Here is a 19,364-nt window from a genome sequence, read left to right as displayed (position 1 = left end):
AAGATGACTAATATATTGGCTACTTAGCGAGAATCAACTCAGTGAACAACAGATACCAAGGATGCTGGCTGATGAAGAAAACAAAGTAAGCTAGGTAGCCAATATAAGGCTTAGCAGTACAGATACATTTGGGCTCACTATTTGGCAAGCAACCGGTCACAGTTGCCCTGTTTATATCATGTCTTATAAAGGTTATTAATGATTTATAAAGTGTTCACAACCTGATTAATACATTAATTACAAACTATTCGTAAACCGTTTATAAGGGTAGTCTTATTGTAAAGTGGTACCGATAAATTATACCAACATTAGATTTTAACAGTAAAGGACAAAAAAGTCAAAGAAAATCTATGATATGAATTTAACTTTGCTTTCATTATCCCACAATTCTATAACAAACAATGCTGACAATATGATATTACTAGAAATCGATTCCCAGCAGAAATAATGCTCGTACCATCGAGCAGCCAGCTGCTGTGGTCCATCACTCTCAGGTCACGCAGGATGAGACGGGACATGACGTCATCAGGTACCAGCTGACCTTGATCAATACAGCACTTCATCAACAGACCCAGCTCTGACATACAAACAGAACAACAGAGAGAGGATGCTGTTCATTACATAACTCAGTCTTTTTCACAACAGCATTTTTTTATCTTGACTTTTCAAATGCTGCTCAAACCACAGAACAATTATCTGTAGCCTACCTATTTGTCTAGCATCTATTGCTATTAAATTACTCCAGCAAAATAACAATATTGTGACTTAGCTGCTTCAACCCTTGACTATAATGGACTTAAGAATGATACATTCTATGTCTCTTAAGTTATTAAAAAAGTACCAACATTTATGAAAACATGAGGTCTTCCTGAATTACAAAGAAATGCATTCACAACACACCTATCTTGTATCCATGTGATGTATCAGTGCAGTTCATAGTTGTTATAGTGTGTGTTGCAAACATACAACCAAGCTGAACAAGCAAAAAGATGTCTGGGTAAAGTTACTTAATGGAACATTTGACAGGAGAATCTGGGTTCAGGGGCATGACAGTTTCTTTTTTTCCCTTTCACTTCCACTTGAGTTGATATGAGTCCAGCTGAAAAAAAGGAACTTCCTGACAAGTCTTGAAGAAATGAGCTGAATGTGCTCACATACTGCTCTGGTGTGACCTAGTGTGTAGCCATAAAGCTAAATGGTAAAAAAAAAAATAGACTTTCAAACACATACAGCAATATCTAAAGTATTAAACAGATATACATTATTTAGGTGCTGAAGGATGAATTTAAAATGGCACACTATATGTTTTGGGCATGCAAGCTGAACCCAAAACATGGTGTTACCATAGCAAATGCTACGTGCATGATTAGCAGTTTAGCAAGGAACATAGTCAAGTATAAGTGACAACCAAAAGAAGGATTTTGTGAGGTAAACGCATTGGTCTCTGTAAACCATATTGTTTGCAATTCTCACACCAAAATCAGCCATTTCATATTTTCAGTCTGACAAAAGTGAGTGTTTAGGAAGTTGAAGGTCACTAGTTAAGATCCAAGGACTGTTTGGGAGAGATTTAAACTGGGAAAGTCAATGAGAAGAACTGTTTGAATGCCAGCTGCTGCAGTGAAGCGGCAAAGATGCTAACAACAAAAGGGATTTAGTTCAACTGAGGAGCTTTACAATGCCTGCTTTACCGTGAAACAACATGCATAGATGTATGTTAATGTTGGCCCTTACATTGCTGCAGGTTCATATGCCTTATAACAAAGCTCTTTGTCTGTACTACTCGTCTAAAGGGACAAAGGTGCAGCCTTATCTTTACACCCTCTTTATCTGAATCCACAGTATTCAAGCCCTCAAAAAGATAGGACATCTAACTGGTGTAGGAGTGGCTCCTTTATCACAGCAGACCAGAAACAACCCAAAGTGAGGGAATGTCTCGCTTCATGTCATGGTCTAGATTGTGTTTAATATACATAAGTTTTGGGCATGAAATACATTGTGTAGGTGGTTTCAAAGAGTGAATTCTCAAGAAAACAAGGTTATAAAAACAGATATAATCGTGTGTGTTTTTGTGTAACAAGTAGCCTATCATTACACCTCAAATAATCTAAAGGTGCAGTCTCATGACTTCTTGTTTTAATTTATATATTTTAAATTATTTCTAGAGAACTTTTTAAAATCCACAAAGTGCTTCATGCAGCATAGACAGACAAGTCATACATCAAAGTCTAAATATACGAACAAATGTGGTTTATAAAATCCAGACACCTTATGTGTCTAGAAACCATTCTTACAGAAATAAAGGACAGATATACTGCCTTGGTGTATGTTTGAATTAGGTCATCGCTATCTTACCGCTTTTGTTGCTGATGTTGGATCTCAAAATGTCCCCACTGGAAATGTGGCTTAACCCAAAAGTTTTGGTAATGAGTGCAGACACGGTTCCTTTCCCCGACCCCGGAGGTCCCATAATAACAGCACGAAAAATCCTTTGGAGAACCATCTCTGCACGATATACTGAGTTTTTAGCAACAGTGTTGTCGTATCCTTGCCATGAGAAGAAAAACACTCTCTGGATGCACAGCAGGTATAACCTACTTTCGTGCGCAACAGGGAGTGGGCGAGTCTTTTGCACCCAGTCTCTCACTGGACCTTGATGTCCCCTCAGAAACACACATGCAGGAGGAGGAAGAAGATGAGGAAGAAGAGGAGCCCAGCTCAGTGGCAACGGGGGAAGATGAAGATCCTCTCCCCTGACGATTCGACGCACAACGAGCCAAATAAGCTTCTATCTTCGGATAGTTAGCACATTTCCTCGTCCGTGTCACTGCTTGCGGTTCACCGGAGATGATTTTTCCCTGTATAACACGGTTATGTAATTATCTACAAAGGGGGATAAAGCTTTTTGGCTAGGTTGCGGTGATTAATCCCTTCCGATCCTCGATACCCTCAGCGTACAGACATGCAGATTGCAGGCAGGCACTTTCAAAACCGTTTGCAGGCATTAACGATGTAACATTCTAATACCTTGCTGAAATGACTGATCTGAATAACATCATCAGAGTTAAGGAACCATGTGGGGTACATGTAAACATTGTGTTAGTCTATGTATTAAAATCAAGTTGCAATTCACTGTTGCTTCCTTAGATGCCAACAGGTGCCCTATACTAAATAGAGATAAAAGAGACAATCCTTACAAATAGTGTTGGTGATCCATTTCGTTTACATGTTGATCACATTTTGTGCCTTTAAGCGAAAAAAAATGCTATCAAGCCCCTCCTACGGTGTTTTCAAAGAAAGGTTATGGCACTGTCTGGTGGTCAAACTCGGCGATGCAGCACCCACACAAGTCTTATTTCAGAGAGGCAATTAATCACCTTCTAGAATAGCTGTTATGCTGAGGTCACTCACTCACTCACTCAGTCACTCACTCACACAAAAGCATGCAAAAGGGAATAGTTTTGAGTATGCCTTTTAAGAAAGTATTGCAACAGAGTTTATGAAAACTTAGACAACATTTTGCAGAATCAAATATTGTTTAATCACATTAGAGAAACCCTAGCCATGGATAGAAATTTAAGGTCAAATGCAGAGGGGATGTTGGTTATTAGAATGGATGATGTTCTTCCATTGATTAAATCCTTTTTTGAAAGGACGACAGTGGAGCAGCAAGAATTCTGAATGAAGCCTTAAATGAAAACACAATTCTACCCCAAATCTAAAGTTGAAAGCATAGATAAACACCACCATCTTTATTATTTTCGTTTTGCATAGCATGATGCCATAGCATAATGACAATCAGAAGGTTTGGACCATAGGTTTGGTTTGGACCCCGCTACACCATTCTGGATCAACTGGAGTATTTTAAGATAGGCTAATTAGATTTGAAAATAAATAATTACAATAATCCAGGTTTAAAAAAATAAAATGTGTGGACTAGATTTTCTGCATCAACAAATAAGTAATGTAATACATTTAATAATGTCTTATTTTGAAATGTATTCATTCAATAAAGCCATGGTCTGACTGTAACCACCTGTAAATTCCCCTTTTGACCCTCGTGGTTTGCCGTATATTCGCCTCCCACCAGCGTTTTCCTGTACAAACACACGTGGATTCCCACTGACTCCATCAGAAACAACAATAACATGGCCAGCCACGGGCTCGATTACGATGGTTGCAATTTCTTCAGACAGCGGCTAGTTTTATCAACACTCAGTGGAAAGCGTGTTAGAATAAAAAACATAAGGTCCAAAGACGACAACCCGGGGCTCCGCGGTGAGTTTCAGCTCCACTTTGCATGTGGCGTAGCAGTTAGCTCGGTGGCTAACATGCTAGCTGTTACGCAGTTTGGAGTGTGTTTTATAACTGGAAGTCATAGGAGGGGAAACGATAGTACAGTACTGCAAATGTGAAGTTAATATAATTGTATAAAGTTATGTCGCTGTTATACCTTTCAAGAGTTTGAACTAGTATTTGCAAAGCAGAGTTCTGCCTTAACGTTATCATATTATTTGAGGGACTTATCTTGCTTAATGTGAGTGAGCATCTTCAAAACTTCCCACAGTAGATGCAAGAATACTTAAATCAACTTGTTTGTCTGTAAATGCTTGTTACTGTATGTAAAATAAGAAAAGAGGGCAACATTTTGTCCCATCATACTTTTTTAACAAGGTCTTTACTTTTATTAAAACATGGCACTCAGCCACAGAAAGCCTGGTTAAAGATATACTGTATGAGTATCATTGTTGCTTTTCTTCTACAGATTTCGAGGCCAGCTTTATCAGACTGCTAGACAAAGTGACCAATGGCTCCAGAATAGAAATTAACCAGACAGGTGAGTGTTATCATTATGATGTGACTAAAGTGTTTACCTTTGTAATAATGTATGTGGTTTATCTGATTACTGTTTACTGCCAGATGATTGTGGAGATGTCATCATTGAATAAACACCTATGCTATGCATAAAAGGCATCCTTGTAGAAATGATTCAATGTTTTCTGTATTTTTGTTCTCATAATTAATTGGACACCTTAGTTTTGCTATTTCTGTGTGCATTTGGTGTTCAATTGAACTGTTTATTTTATTTTGTTTATTTAACAAAAGACTGCAAAGTAGCACCCTCTACATACAGACTCACTAACAACAATCGTCTTTCCTCACAAGGTACTGTGTTATTCTACCAGCCTGGCTTGTTGTATGGGGGCTCTGTAGAACATGAATGTAACACTCAGCGCTCGATCGGCTACTATCTGGAGGCTCTGCTCATGCTGGCTCCATTTATGAAGACCTCTCTGAAGGCCACGCTTAAAGGGGTCACCAACGACCACATTGACCCGACGGTGAGGACCCTCATGCATGCATCAGCTCATTACCAAAACGACTAACCTCAACCTATTTGTAAATTGAATTTATGGGAAGTCCACACCTGCCAAATCCACATGGGCGTGCCCTCTATTGTACATGTAATTATATGTCGGATAAATTATCTATTTTTTTTTACAGACTGCATATTTTATGTCTGAGGTGGAGAGTTTGTAAAGAACACATAATAGTTAAGGAACATATTCAGGTTTTTAATTCATTTGTACATTGACTTGATTATTAAAATGTAAACAGATTGTGGTTCACATACTTTTGTAACTGTTTTCCTCCACGTTTTAAACCAGTTTGTTTATAGCAGTCCAATCTCAGCCAATGCATCATCCTTTTTCTGCTCTGAGCTGCATTGTTTTGACATGTATATTGTCAACAAACCAGCACTGAGAAGAAGCATTGCAGACGCTAGAGAAAAGTGTTGTCATGGAAACAATTTGTTGCAGTTTTGGGAAATGGCAGATATCTTAACCCGGTGATGACGCAGAAGCATATTTTTAAATCTCAACAGACAAGAATACTTACAGAAAGATCAGCATTCTTGTTCCTAACATTAGCAACATGGCTACCTCCAGCAGATTTGCAACTGTTTCAGAATCAGAATTAAGTTTATTGGCAGGTACGTTTGCACATACTAGGAATTTGCTTTGGTGTCTGGTATACCCACCAGTTTATTTACAACGGCAAGAAAGCTGAATATAATCTAGAAATCCAGATAACAGAGCCAGAGCATGGTTTCTTACAGAGTGATCTAGCTTTGTAGAAACATTTATTGGTATCAATATTTGATTAGCCAGTGCAGGTTTTCTGGTGCCAGGAGTTTCCACTTTACTTCGCTGTCTTTTCCAACTTAATGGTTGTAAACCCTCTGTCTCCTCCAGGTGGATGTGCTGAAGTCCACAGCCCTCCCTCTGATGAAGCAGTTTGGCATTGATGGAGAGGGCTTTGATCTCAAGGTGAGCAAACAATAGTGATCTGCTGATAAGCATGCTGTCACATTTGATTTGGGGGGGGGGGTTTATGTTCAAATGTTCTACTGCTACTTGAACACAGGTCAGTCTATCCTTCGCTCTCTCACTCTCCCTCTATTGATGCTCCCTCAGGTGGTGAAGAGGGGTATGGCGCCTGGCGGGGGAGGAGAGGTCGTTTTCATATGTCCAACCCGCAGGACGATGAGGCCGGTGCAGCTGACCGACCCGGGGAAGATCAAGAGGATCAGGGGAGTGGCGTATCCTTGTCGAGCTCACAGTCATGGCCCTTTTTCATCTGTCAACAATATACATATGATACAAGTTGACATTCAAAAGCCATTACAGCTTAATGTGAAAGCTCCAGATGTGTACACGCATAAATCCATTATATCCTCACATTGGAGAAGCACGAACAAGATCATTTTCTGCATATTTGCATGAAAAATAAACAATGTGTCAATTTGTAAATGGTTGTTGAATAAGTCTCTTGATTTATTTACTAATCACTCCATCTGTTCACAAATGCCAGTGAGCTTTACTTAGTTTTTTCTCAAGTTTGTGCTCCTTTCAGTTTAAGCTTGCACTTTTTCAATTGAATAAAATGTGTGTTCTGATGATCTGAAAGGTCCTTGACAGTCTAAACCCAGATATTCAGTGAGAGTTTCTCCTCAGATGGCCAACAGGTTAGTGGACACAGCCAGGGGCGTCCTAAACAAGTTCATTCCTGACATCTACATCTACACCGACCACATGAAGGGAGCCAACTCTGGAAAGTGAGTATCTGAATCTAAATGGAATTACAGGGAAATAAAACGTTTGTTAAACAATCCTGCTCACTGTTTTATCACCTGTACTTACAGCTTTAGTCAAAGAAACGCATAGTCATTCATTTTGGTGAATTGCAGATCTCCAGGTTATGGTCTGACCCTGGTGGCAGAGACGATGAATGGCTCCTTTCTCAGCGCTGAGATGTCGTCCACGCCGCAGGGGCAGGGAGACCCCATGCTTCCAGAGGACCTCGGCAAGAACTGTGCCCAGATGCTTTTGGAGGAGGTGTATCGGGTAAGTTCCTCAAAAACCCTAAAAAGATGTATTATATTCCGGCCTCACTCCACACACTTGTGTCAGTAAGGTTCTTTTTGGGGTATTTAGTTACAGAACATATGGAGATTTAAGTTGTCTGAGCCTAGAATGTGATTTATTTTGTCTCTTGGCATGAATTTTGAATCATCCCTCTTTGGCAATTTACAGGCTGCTCTGAACAGGGTATCAAATATTTATTTAATTGTGAACAGGTGTAGAAACTCAAGCAGACGTTCACAGGAATTTGTCCAATGTTTTCAGGCCTTGCCTAACCGGGACCTTTGCCCATAATGGCAGCACTTTGATCCAATGCGTGAAGGCTGGATATTGGTTTGCTACATTATTGTGCACAGTGTTTTTCAGTTGCTCTTAAAGCAGCTGCCCTTCAAAATACCAAGCCTATGCAGTTTATTTGAATAGTTCCAGTAGACCGTGATGGTTACCTGCTGTACTCAAGTCTGATAATGGTTGACAGATCACATCCAACTCAAATTCAAGGGCTATATTCTTTCTAACTTTGGATGCCAAGTAGTCACTTCTTATGTTGAAAATACATTTGCAAAAAGTTATCCGTCACTTCCTGTAATGTTTTTTCACTATGAAGTGTATATAGTATTATAATACTTTGCTTATGTTTAACTCGCTCAAAGTTTATTTTATTTTTTTGCATCTTTCTTATCACGGGAAGATGCTATTAAGTCGGAATGTTCCTGCACACAGCAGCTGGAAAATCTATTGCTACCTTGTCTCAAGAGATTTTGAAATTCTTGGGGAATACCTGAAATACAAGGTCAGGACACACTATTAGTTATTAGAGTCCGAGCATGCGCTACCAACACTATCTTCTCTTGTTTACCCGCATTCTCCAGTAATGACCCCAGTCGGGCATTCTGAGAAATTGCTTGTGGGAAGAACCACAATGAAGAAGGAAAGTATAATATAACAAAAGCGTATTTTCATTTAAATCAAATCAGAATATTTCTAAATTCCATTCCTATGGATGTAATGTCCTGTGTAAACGTAATGCATGTAAGTCAGTGTGTTGGTAGAACTTAACTGTGCCTTAAAAGAAGTATGTTCCCCTGACTGGTCCTATGACACTTTTGTCTAAGACATATATACTACATACTTATTACTTTTTAAGATTGTTTTTTACTTATCCATCAGAGGCTGGCTCGCATTTGGCGACAACCCATATGTTGCATTTTCGCTATCAAGCTACATGACCTTGTTGAAGAAAATGCCATGATGAATTAAATAAATACCTGGATTTAAAACCGTTATCATACTAAAGTCACAAATATGGTTGTGCAAAGGTCGAAGGTCAGGGTTTAACCTGGTTATGTGACGTGTCAAATTAATAATGTGTGATCCTTTCGTCATTCATTTCTCGATGGATAAGGATTTCTTCATCAGTAATTTGTTAATATGCTTGAGGCCTCAGAAAAATAACCGATAAGTCACGTTTATTATATCCATATCTTTCTATGCTGTAGTGTGACGTGTAGTAATGGCTGTATAAATAAACAAAGGATGTCACATAGTCAGGAAAAAGAGCCCACTTTCATCAGAGTATGTAGAATTAGATCAAGTGTTTGTGTGACTTCACTTTGCCTCCACAAGGCTCTGCTTCTCTCAGAGGAGCCATGTGAGTCCAGTTAGCTGGTCAGGGTAGGGCTGATTTAAGGAATATTGTTGGATGCATCCTCTTGAATCCAAGCCACAGTTTTTCTTTAGCAGCCTCAGAGGGTGGTGGACGAAAAGAAACTCTTAAGAAAAACTAGTTTAAAACGCTTCTTTCCTTTTTTGATAAACAGAAGCTGGACAGCATTTGATTAACTGGTTTTAAAACTGTAGCGGGAAGTCAGAGCATTTTCTACAGCGGAGAATAGAAATGATAACACCAGAGTAAAATGGATGTCAGACATTTGTGCTGGAATAGTTAATTTTTGAAAACTGAGAAAGAAATAAGCTGGATTCACATTAAAGGGCATGGAAGCCCTCTAGCATGTGCGTCTGTTTGTCTAATGGTTAATCAGTAAAGTTTCTTGTAGTAACCCAAAGCCACACGATGGACATTTTGTTTTTGGAAGCAACATCAACACTGGACAGGAACTGATGTAAGTGTTTCCAATAACATATTTCAGGTTGTTTTTTTTCTACTTAATTAAGAATGGTGCTGAATTTGGTTTTTATTTCACCCTTTTGACTCATTTTTACAAGTTTAGGTCAAGTAATATCTTGGAATTTGGCTATTGATTTGCCATTTTATTGACTAGCTTAAGTTTGTCTGTGGCCACTTTTTTTTAGTTTGCTTGTTTGAAAGGGGGATACCATTCAGTGGAAGGATTTAAGGGACTTTTCCATCAGATCTTGTCTGTTGGCGGCCTCTTGGGAGATATTAACTGTCTGTAGAGGCAGGGCCTGAAACTAGCTACAAATGATAGTAATGTGTTGCACTTCTTCTTTTGAACTGATAGGAGGCAACCCACAAAGGTAAGGTCCTACGGGCACAACATGTCTTTAAATACTCAATTATAGGTGCTCTCAGTGGTTGGATAAAGCTGTAAAATAGCAAATCAACCTTAAACCCTGAGATCCTTTATTCTGCCTAATGATCATCTTTGAGGCAAATTAATTGTGATTGGTAGAATTTCTCGGAAATACTAATATGAAAATTCTCTCTTGTATCCAGACAGTATGAGTATTTGATTAAAAGTAACGGCTATTTCTAGCTATGCTAGTGTGAAGGCTTGTCAATGGAGTATAATGGTGAACTGCAATGGAAGGGTTGCATATTGGAAGTCATAAAGTATTTGTTTGAATTTGTTTTCACAGAATACCTAGTTCCATCAATCACTCATATGAGGAATGCAGTTGGCAAAATGTCTTCCTCATTGGCAAAAAAAACTGTCTCCATAGTTTTGCCGTGGCTTCAGTTATATGATTATGTAATTGAATCATATTCCGGCTGTCACGATGCAATAATACTGCGTGACTTGGGATCATGCTCACATGGATAGAATAGATGTGCTATTGAGGAAACTCTTTTTTCACTTTACCGACAGATCCACAGAATAGATGGCCATTTTAATGTTGGTTTCTTTTCTTTTTTAAATGCTAAATTGGGGTGTTTCCAGAGTTGCATAGGCCCTTCATACAGGCGGGTGGAAAGCACGTAGCTGTTGTCGAGTTGTCACGATGGCATGTGATCACTTGGATACAGAGAGTGGATCGTCTGTCCTCTAAATATTTCATATGTCGAAGAAAAAGGGGGGAGGGCAGGAAAACCCAGTCATTTAGTGAAAAACGAGACAAACATGTTGTGTTCACTGACTCATAATGTATTTTCTTGTAGGGCTGCTCAATCAATCGTATTTTAATCGCGATTACGATTATGGCTTGCAGCGATTACGAAAACAACGTAATCGAAATAAAACGATTATTACTTTTCTTTTTTTCTTTTTTTGGTTTTTCAGTTGAATTCTACTTATAGTTCAGGGTAATCAACTGTTAAAAACATACTGTTCAAAAAAAAATTCTCCAATAAAAGTAAATGGATAATCGTTTTTAATAATCGTGATATCAATTATTGACCCAAATAATCGGGATTAAGATTTTTGCCATAATCGAGCAGCCCTATTTTCTTGTAAGTTTAAAGTAACTATATGCGTTTCCAGAGCTGACAGAAACATACAACCACTATTGGATGCTCACTATGTTTTGCAAATATTGTTGGGTAATGAACCTGAGATAATCAATATCCTGTCAAGGGGTTACCGAGTTCTTTGAAACATCTCCACCTCCATGACGTGTTTCGAAGTTGTTTTTGTTGCTGAACGCATCGCCCCTCCTCTTTCTCTGTATTAGGGTGGCTGTGTGGACTCCTCCAATCAAAGCCTGGCGCTGCTCCTGATGACCCTTGGCCAACAGGACGTGTCGAAGGTTCTGCTCGGACCCCTCTCCCCTCCCACGTAAGACACCGTCACTCAATGACAAACACATATAGCCACCACAAAGAAGCACTTTGGTATTCTTCTACTTATCCCATCTTTTGCAAGTGCAGTTATTCCAAAGTTCTCGTCCAACTGTCGAGCATAATAAAAACAATGATCCGTGTGTTAAACATTAGCCTTGTGGTTTGTGTTTTTCACTTGCAAAATAATAGAATTAAAACATTTTAAACTAGTTTTTAACTAAATTGAAGGCCCATGCAACCAAACGTGTTTTTCTTGCTTCATACGCATATACTGCAGTTTACAGTAAACAAGTTCAAGTCAACTGCTTTTTATGTATTTTGTTACATTGAAAAAAGGTTTATTTATTTTTATTTCAACTAGCAGAAAATCCCTAAGTGAAGTTCAGCTGACGATGAATCACAGGTTAAATGTCCTTAAATTTCTCACATGCTTTTGAAGGAATGCATTACCATGGGACCTGTCCAGCTGTGCTTTAACATGGTCCATGTGTTTTATAGAGTGTCCCTTGTGTATGTGTGATAAACTGATATATTAACAGTGTATGTTTCATATTAACTTGAATATTTTCTGGTAGGTAAACCGCTTTAAATCTTTAATAATATATTAGAATGAATATAAGGATAATAATGTCATGTTGATTTCAGACAACATCATCGTGAATGAGGAATGAACTATGAACTGTCCATTTTCAGTTATCATGGTACCGGTGCTGTGTCCCTCTTAAGTACAGTACTATGATAACTGAAGATTGGCAGTGCCATCACAATGCATTCCTCTTCTTACTCAGGTAATACTCATTTCTTTTTTTCTGTAGACCAACGGAATCCAGCTTAAACATTTGTATTCTGTTAATCGGCTTTGTCTTTATACATATTGAACACCCTAGCTTTGAGAAATGCATGAGGGATACAATATACTATTAATAACCTATGACCTTGGTCTACATTGAGTACTCCTGGGACACTGTGTTCTTAAACTCCCAGGGTGTGTGATTTATTGATAGCTGGACAATATTTCATTTCAAGGAGCAACGCCTCCCTTACAAATTAAACTTATTTCCTCTCTCTCCCTCACTGTCTCTCCAGGATCGAGTTCCTCAGACACATTAGAGATTTCTTCCAGATCATGTTCAAGATCCATGTTCAGAAGCCTTCAGAAGACGAAAGGAAAGGAGGGGACAAGGTCCTGATGACCTGTGTAGGAGTCGGTTACAGCAACATTAACAAAACCCTAAAATAAACTTTTTTATATACAAACAAAATGGTGTTGTCTTTGCTCACTCACATCAAATAGTAGAATACAAACATTTTATTTTCTTGGATGAGAAATGTATGACATTGGTTATTATTGTTCCAACTTATAGGTTCACTTTCAGTTACAATATGCAAGAACATGATTATGTTTTATACATGTAATACAAACTATTATATATTATAATAAGACATTCATCAGCCAGTCTGCACACCACTGTCTGGTTGAACATTACTGGAATTCCACATGTAAAAGCATTTCTAGATGTTTAGTTCCAGAAAGAAAATGTGCCATGCTTTTGGAAGGGTCAGGGACTGGTCATTAGCTGCGGTTCTTCTCCTCTGCACCACATGTTTCTCATCACAGATATCTGGAGGAGTCACTCATCTTGGCCACAGAGATGCTTGAGGGCGTCGCCATAGCTGCCTGACACTTCAGACTACACAAACATGAGAGAGAGAACAGGAAACAGGGTTTTAGGGGAACGTCATATCTCTACATCTCAAAATAAGCACTTGAAACTGTTGAAATGTTTACTTAAATGGTATTGAAAATGTAGTTGAATCTCTAGGTGTGTGCACAGACCTCTAGCTGGGAGTAGAGGGTGAGTCCAAACACCTTCTTATACTGTGCTCTGATGTCCATCAGGTCCACCTCAGAGCGGCTCACTATAATCCTGGTCAGAGTGGACTCGGTGGTTCCCGCTCCCTAGACAAAAGAACAATTGGGAAATAAGCAGTGGTGCAAATTTAGTCAAAGCTGCAGCTATACAACAGTGGCTAAGCATTCCTTTCCACACCACTGGTGATAAACACTCATGTCTGCTGTGGCTTAAAGTGAAAGGGGTGGAACCAAACAAATCATTTTGGGAGCCACTGGTTCTGGTGTTCGAAAAGATGCTTAAGTTACAGATAGACATATTGTATCACTTACCTTCATGCTCTTGAAAAGGGTCTCAGCCATGTATAAAGGAACGGTTTTCACACACTTCACTAAACAAAAACCATATGTTAATACATGTTTTCTAATAAATATTATGTTAATTGTAAGATGTGAGGATCAGAAATAGGCAGACAACATGGCACATTTTTCTCACCAACAGCAACAAGTAGCGCCTCGATGTTTCCAGACATCTCGCTCTCAATGCTCTCCTGCAGAGTCTTCTTGCTAATATTCTTGTACTCTACCAGAGCTGTTAGAAGACATCAGGGATTTGGTCAGGTGGCAAAGTAAAAATTACATCAATAGTTGTTTAGCCATGCTAGCGGTGGCATAATGTTGCATTTAATGTCTCTACCTTTTCGATTGCCATGCAATTGTATTGATTTCCAGGGAAATTTGGTGCACACATTCTATATCATAAAGTTTGTATTTTTGAAGTTAAACTAATGGCATTACCATCATCCACATTATTAGTATTACTTTGCATACTTATTAACAAATGCTAAAGCAAAGATGGTGATGATGTTAAAAATCGTAGAGGTAAACATCAGCACGTTAGCATGTTGTATTTTATTAGCATACAGTTAAAAACATGTGCGGGTTGAACCTACTCTGTCGAAGCTGAGGAATACTCCTGTGGCACAGGATGTCGATAAACTTATCCTCATCAGTTCCCCATTTCTTCTCCCCTGCTTCATACAGGGCCTGCAAAGAATGAGAGGGAATGTGAAAATACAAACCAAAGCAGGTTCAGACTTGAATTAGCAAGATAGCTGTTTTAATGGAGGTGTATGTTGACTTCAAAACACGAATGTGTAAGGTCAGGCTTAAAATCTCAAACAATAATTAATTAAATATTCCACCAGATATGACTGTAAATCAACTGCTCTGTAGTGGTTTTATTGTTCACAACCTACCATCCTGTATTAGTATACTAAATGTACTTGAGAAACTAGTGGATATGAGGCAATGAATATACCTTAGCTTCTGCTTTAGCTTTAGCAGCGTCCACATTGGTGCTCTCGTCTCTCTTCCCCTGTTAAGAAAAAAAGAAGAATACATTTAGTCTTAAATAGACTGAATCCAATGTTTTTGGAATTTTCTTTTCAAATGATGATGCCATTTTTATTATACTTGTCACACTCTGGTATTGAGTATTACAAGCTTTCCAAAGATTAACAGGTAGCCTATGTAGAACATAGTTAGCCATTTTACAATTCAGGCCTAAAGACAGACTTACGAAACATTTATTCTCAACGTGTGGATTGTCTAGCTAAAAGTACTTTTGATGATTTATTTGGAATATAATCAAATGCTTGTCTCAAGTTGACATACTGTACCTCTGCCAAGATGAGCAGTGCCTTGCCGTACTCTCCAGATACCTCCGACTTCAGATCATGAATCAGCGCTTTTCCAGTTTCTTGAATAAAACAGCACAAAAGGAGAATTTCACAACTGTGTACACATTGCTTAATGAGTATTTGCCAACGAGTGACTATCTAACTGATGAAATTATGAATACTTTGTCTTTAGGATACCAACCTGCGAGGTATGCTTCAGACAAGACCTTGATCTGTTTGTTGGATCTCGAAGCGAATATTTCTGTCAGCGTACACTCAGTTGTCCCTGCTCCCTGTGTGCAATACAACCAAAATGTATGGCCATTACAATTTATTTTATGAAGCAGGGCATTTAAAGTTAACCCGACCAAATCTCACCTTGATGGCTTTGATGACTTCCTGGCAGTCGTAGACACCGGTTGGCGTTACCAAAGCAACTAACAAGTCCTCAAAGTCTCCATGGGTGTCACCCTCCAGATCATCTACCAGTTTCTGATGGAGGAATTACCATTATAAAACTTAATGGTTAACTTAATTTTGGTTAACTGTACAACATTATTTTTGAAATAAAATTGAGTTTATAGAAGTACATTATACCCTTCCAGTTTTTTTCTCATAGGCCTTAGCGATGAGCTGACGCTGAGCATTACTTCTTTGGGTCAACACCTCAATAAGTGTCTTTTCTGTCGTACCTGTAGAGAAGAGACATCACAAATCAATCTTACAACAAGGTCTCAAACCTCATACAATCACTTGTTCCACAAACAGACAGGTGTGGGAAGAATTTGATCCCAGCATAGTATTGCGAAATTCTGTGTGATAACATTGTATCGATACACAGATGCCAAATAGATCTTAAAAAAATAAATCATTAAAAAAAATTAATCATTAATATTTATTACGTTTCTTGATAATATTGTATGTTGTAGCATCCAGTGATTCCAAACCCTAACTAACACACACATGTACACATTACACAGAGTAAATAATGTATATTGTATTGTATATTAGATACTGCTGAATTAACGTACCAATGCCCTCTATAGCCTTCTTTAGTGCAGACACATCTTCATCCACTTTGAAATTAGGCTTATCCTTCACAGTTCCTCTGACATTGGACTGAGGAGCACAGAAACACATGTAAACCTCCAAGTGTTTGTTTATACAACATGCTAAATTGTTTGCAGTTTATTATTTGTACGTTCTAAGCTTTCAATTAGTATTTGTCACCATCTATTAAAGCAAAAGCCACCTATACAATAACTATCATTAAGGCACTACAAATGTTCAGTATGTTCAACTTACTGTCGCAGTCAGTGAGGAGGGGGAGTCCAACAGCATTTCCAATTCTTCCTAAAAAACAAGTCAACATAGATGATTACAGTTTCACCTTTATGACATGTATTTGAAGCCTATATTCCAATTTGAATGCCTGAATACTCACCCAACCAGACATTCTTGAAATTGAAGATGAACGTATTATACTAAAAGGAAGAAAAAAAATCATACAGTATCAGCATCTCCACATACTGTGAGGGTATTTTGATGATTTTCTCCAGCTTTAGACTCCTTTTTCTGTTTAGTATTGCAAACGTTTCCTCATCCTCTGTCCTTGACTGCCTACGCATTTATAGGCATCCACTTCTTGATTATGACATTTTGAAGTTTAGATAGCCAAAATAATCGAGGACACATGTTCGTTACAAGAACTGCAGACAGTTAAAGCCTTTAACGTTTTAATGTCGGACTCTGCAGTCTAAAAAAACAACCGTTCCGAAGGAAAAAGAGTCTGAACACAGACAGATAAAACGACGAAGATCAATAGATACTGCGATCAAAAGTCAGAAACGTTACTTTTTATCTTACCTTTAGTGAGAGGACTGGATTGATGTCAGTGGGGGGAATTTCACAAAATGACAAAATCGCCACACCTTTGAGGGAAGTTGGAAAGGCCACGCCCATTTTAAACCGGAGGAAGTTGAATCATGATGTTTTTCACAACTCCTCAGTGTTTTTACACACTGTGGTTTGTGTAATACAGAATGCGGGATGTAAGCAGGATGTTAGCGTTTCTCTGTAGCTTGACTCTTGCTCAACAATCTAGACACTTCACTAAAAGAAACAGTATCCTCTGAACAGTATTGAACAGAAGCCATTTTATTTCAGGAGTGACCCAACAAGCACTGTACTGACAGTTCCAAAGTCATGTTTGCTCAAGGCAGGGATGAGGACATGAGTCAGAAGGAGGAAGGAAATTAAGAAATAGAAATAACCTTTTACAATCGACCTTATCTCTTAATGTCATATAACTGCAGAAGGTTGAAATATGTTTGTATCAATTATGCCACTATAGTTTACTATCAATACTATATAACTTGATCACTGTTTAACTTTTATAATCCGTGTATCTACCGTCCAATTGTTTTTCTTTATTAAACACGTAAACGGAAGTGCGTCTGAGAGGCCTTTTTGCTTTTTGCTTTTTACCTTACTAAATGGTCAAATGGTCATTGGAGCGAGGGGCGGGGCAAAACTCACGGAAGTGATTTCAAAACAAAAGCACTCGTTTGCTAAAATCACACTTTGAATCACTACAGTATCCTGCTGAAGGACCGGTGATTATTATAAACAGGGGGAATTTAGGGATCACAACGGAAACGGCCGGCCAAGACACATATTGAGCCCAGCAAATTAATGTTATTAAGGGCTGTAAATATAATAAGCCTCTGTCTAAAATTTACAACATTGTAGGAGATTTAAACTATACAGCGGTTCTGCACTGCGGTTACTCAGCCGTCTCTCGAGTTTGTTTTTTCAAATCAGCTGCTCTTCATTATTCCTGCTATATTTGAGTTCTTAAGGAAAGTGACACTGTTGGACTCGGTTCTAGTTTGACTTTTTCCTCTGTCAAAGTCCCCTCCATAGTTTTCCATGTTTTTCTGCTATATTTGATGAATGATACAAATATAATTTCACCATTAGTTCTTAATGAAATTGATACTGTTTGACTTTGTATTAGCCTACTACTTACAATACATTGTAGTACTTTTAATGTGTATTTATTGAGAAATACTCTGTCAAAGTCCCCTGCAGAGAACAAAATCAAGCCACTTCTGCTAAGTTTGATGAGGGAATTCTTTTTTGTTGCCATTAGTTCTTCGTGAGATTGATCCTGTTNAAAAGTATCGAATACCATCGCGAGCACATAATGTTAAATATCCCGCCTTATTTTCAATTTTACGAAAACGGGCAACATACTGGAACTGCAGCGTAAGCATATCTGCTCACAGGTGGTACTTGTACAGGGAGGGGGAGTAATCCAGGTAAAGGAGTGAACAAAGCAAACGAAAAAGACGAAGAGGGAACGAAGAGAGACCGGCGGAATGGAGAGAGACCGAAGAATAATAAACCGGCGGTGAAGACAAAGAGAAGACGCGCGAAGCTGGATATGAGTAAAGTGACAAGACAAAACATTGAGAATTTTGATATAGTTTAAGATAGATTTAGAGTTTTGAAGATTCAACTATGATGAAGAGAACTCTGAACGTGAGTCAAGCTATAAGCTTGTTTTTTGACATGGAGGAGGAGGAGGAGCCTGTGATGTTGCCCTCTGTGTCGTAGTTGACAGAAACTGCTTTGAAGCGTGGCACAGATAAAGACAGAAAAAACAGATTTTTGTACATAATGTGTGTAAATGACCTTTAATATGTTTAACCTTTTGTAGAGGTGGTTATATTTCTGTCCCGATGTTTTCCTGTGGTAAAGTTTTAGTTTTGTACTTTTATTTTGATAGTTATAAGATCCGGACTTTTATTTTTGAAGGGACCTTTGCCGGAAGTGAATAGAGAACGAAGGATTGTAAACAGGTGTAATGACGGATGAATGACGGAGAAATTTACTTCAGATAATTAGTTAGGTTTTTAGCACCTGGCTGATAGGTTTGTTATTACTTTAATTAATATGTGTATTGATATTATGTGGTGTTATTTCGTAGTTTTGCAGAGTTTTGAGTTCACGCTTTTGTATTAGCAAAACTGCTATATAAGGAATGGAGATGTTTTATCTGTGAGATGGTGGCTAATTATTGTGTTTTCTTTCTTTTCTTAGCTCTTATGTTGGTACTTGGCAATTAATGTATACATGCAAGTGTGTACAATAAAAGGATACCATCAGTTTGAGAGTTAGACCATTATTCAGCTGGGGACGCTACAATGTGTACATATATATTTGTATTATATTTATAATAACACTTTTTCCTTATCAGAATGAAATCCCATGTACATTATGTAAGCTTTTAAATGTTTTGTTGTGCCTACTGTGTCACTGTTGACAGAACTTGAGAAATGAGGGGGAAAAGCCTATGGATACACCTGTTATTTGTTCATAAAATGTGCATATAGGTTCATGCTACCTCAATCAAA

General features: G+C 38.3%; 3 protein-coding genes across 3 annotated transcripts in view; 1 reads left to right on the top strand and 2 right to left on the bottom strand.

Moving 5' to 3' along the window:
* The window catches only part of ak3 (adenylate kinase 3), a 7,056-nt gene extending 3,840 nt beyond the window's left edge, over positions 1-3,216 (bottom strand). Inside the window, exons 1-2 of the mRNA XM_010797419.1 lie at positions 2,356-3,216; positions 458-577 (exon numbers count right to left, since the gene is read on the bottom strand). Of these exons, the coding sequence (XP_010795721.1) occupies positions 458-577; positions 2,356-2,503 (268 nt within the window). The 5' untranslated portion in view covers positions 2,504-3,216. The remainder of the gene's footprint in view (positions 1-457; positions 578-2,355) is intronic.
* An 852-nt stretch (positions 3,217-4,068) lies between these two features.
* Positions 4,069-12,671, top strand: rcl1 (RNA terminal phosphate cyclase-like 1). The gene is made up of 9 exons (XM_010797420.1): positions 4,069-4,278; positions 4,766-4,837; positions 5,167-5,342; positions 6,258-6,332; positions 6,480-6,604; positions 6,995-7,120; positions 7,253-7,409; positions 11,301-11,404; positions 12,496-12,671. The coding sequence occupies exons 1-9, from the start codon at positions 4,149-4,151 to the stop codon at positions 12,647-12,649; spliced, it is 1,119 nt and encodes a 372-aa protein (XP_010795722.1). The 5' UTR covers positions 4,069-4,148; the 3' UTR covers positions 12,650-12,671.
* A 32-nt stretch (positions 12,672-12,703) lies between these two features.
* LOC104967887 (annexin A3-like) lies at positions 12,704-16,857 on the bottom strand. Its single transcript, XM_010797422.1, has 14 exons — positions 16,810-16,857; positions 16,388-16,427; positions 16,249-16,296; positions 15,975-16,062; positions 15,541-15,635; positions 15,322-15,435; positions 15,146-15,236; positions 14,944-15,023; positions 14,583-14,639; positions 14,215-14,308; positions 13,758-13,853; positions 13,595-13,653; positions 13,247-13,369; positions 12,704-13,100 (listed from the first exon to the last, which is right to left on the bottom strand). The coding sequence occupies exons 2-14, from the start codon at positions 16,397-16,399 to the stop codon at positions 13,041-13,043; spliced, it is 1,017 nt and encodes a 338-aa protein (XP_010795724.1). The 5' UTR covers positions 16,400-16,427; positions 16,810-16,857; the 3' UTR covers positions 12,704-13,040.
* Positions 16,858-19,364: the final 2,507 nt, after the last annotated feature.

The sequence above is a fragment of the Notothenia coriiceps genome, unplaced genomic scaffold (genome assembly GCF_000735185.1).
Source record: "Notothenia coriiceps isolate Sejong01 unplaced genomic scaffold, NC01 NC01_scaffold00037939, whole genome shotgun sequence".
NCBI lineage: Eukaryota > Metazoa > Chordata > Actinopteri > Perciformes > Nototheniidae > Notothenia > Notothenia coriiceps.
The sequence above is the reverse complement of the archived record's forward strand: the minus strand, read 5'-3'. Positions and strand labels throughout refer to the sequence as shown.

What these genes read in the sequence shown, in the direction of transcription:
- rcl1 (XM_010797420.1), top strand. Translation starts at nt 4,149, where the DNA reads ATGGCCAGCCACGGGCTCGATTACGATGGTTGCAATTTCTTCAGACAG. An exon ending in CGACAACCCGGGGCTCCGCG is followed by an intron (nt 4,279 to 4,765) that starts GTGAGTTTCAGC and finishes TTTCTTCTACAG; the next exon opens with ATTTCGAGGCCAGCTTTATC. An exon ending in ACGACCACATTGACCCGACG is followed by an intron (nt 5,343 to 6,257) that starts GTGAGGACCCTC and finishes TGTCTCCTCCAG; the next exon opens with GTGGATGTGCTGAAGTCCAC.
- LOC104967887 (XM_010797422.1), bottom strand. An exon ending in GGCGCTACTTGTTGCTGTTG is followed by an intron (nt 13,654 to 13,757) that starts GTGAGAAAAATG and finishes GTTTTTGTTTAG; the next exon opens with TGAAGTGTGTGAAAACCGTT. An exon ending in CCCTCTACTCCCAGCTAGAG is followed by an intron (nt 13,101 to 13,246) that starts GTCTGTGCACAC and finishes ATGTTTGTGTAG; the next exon opens with TCTGAAGTGTCAGGCAGCTA.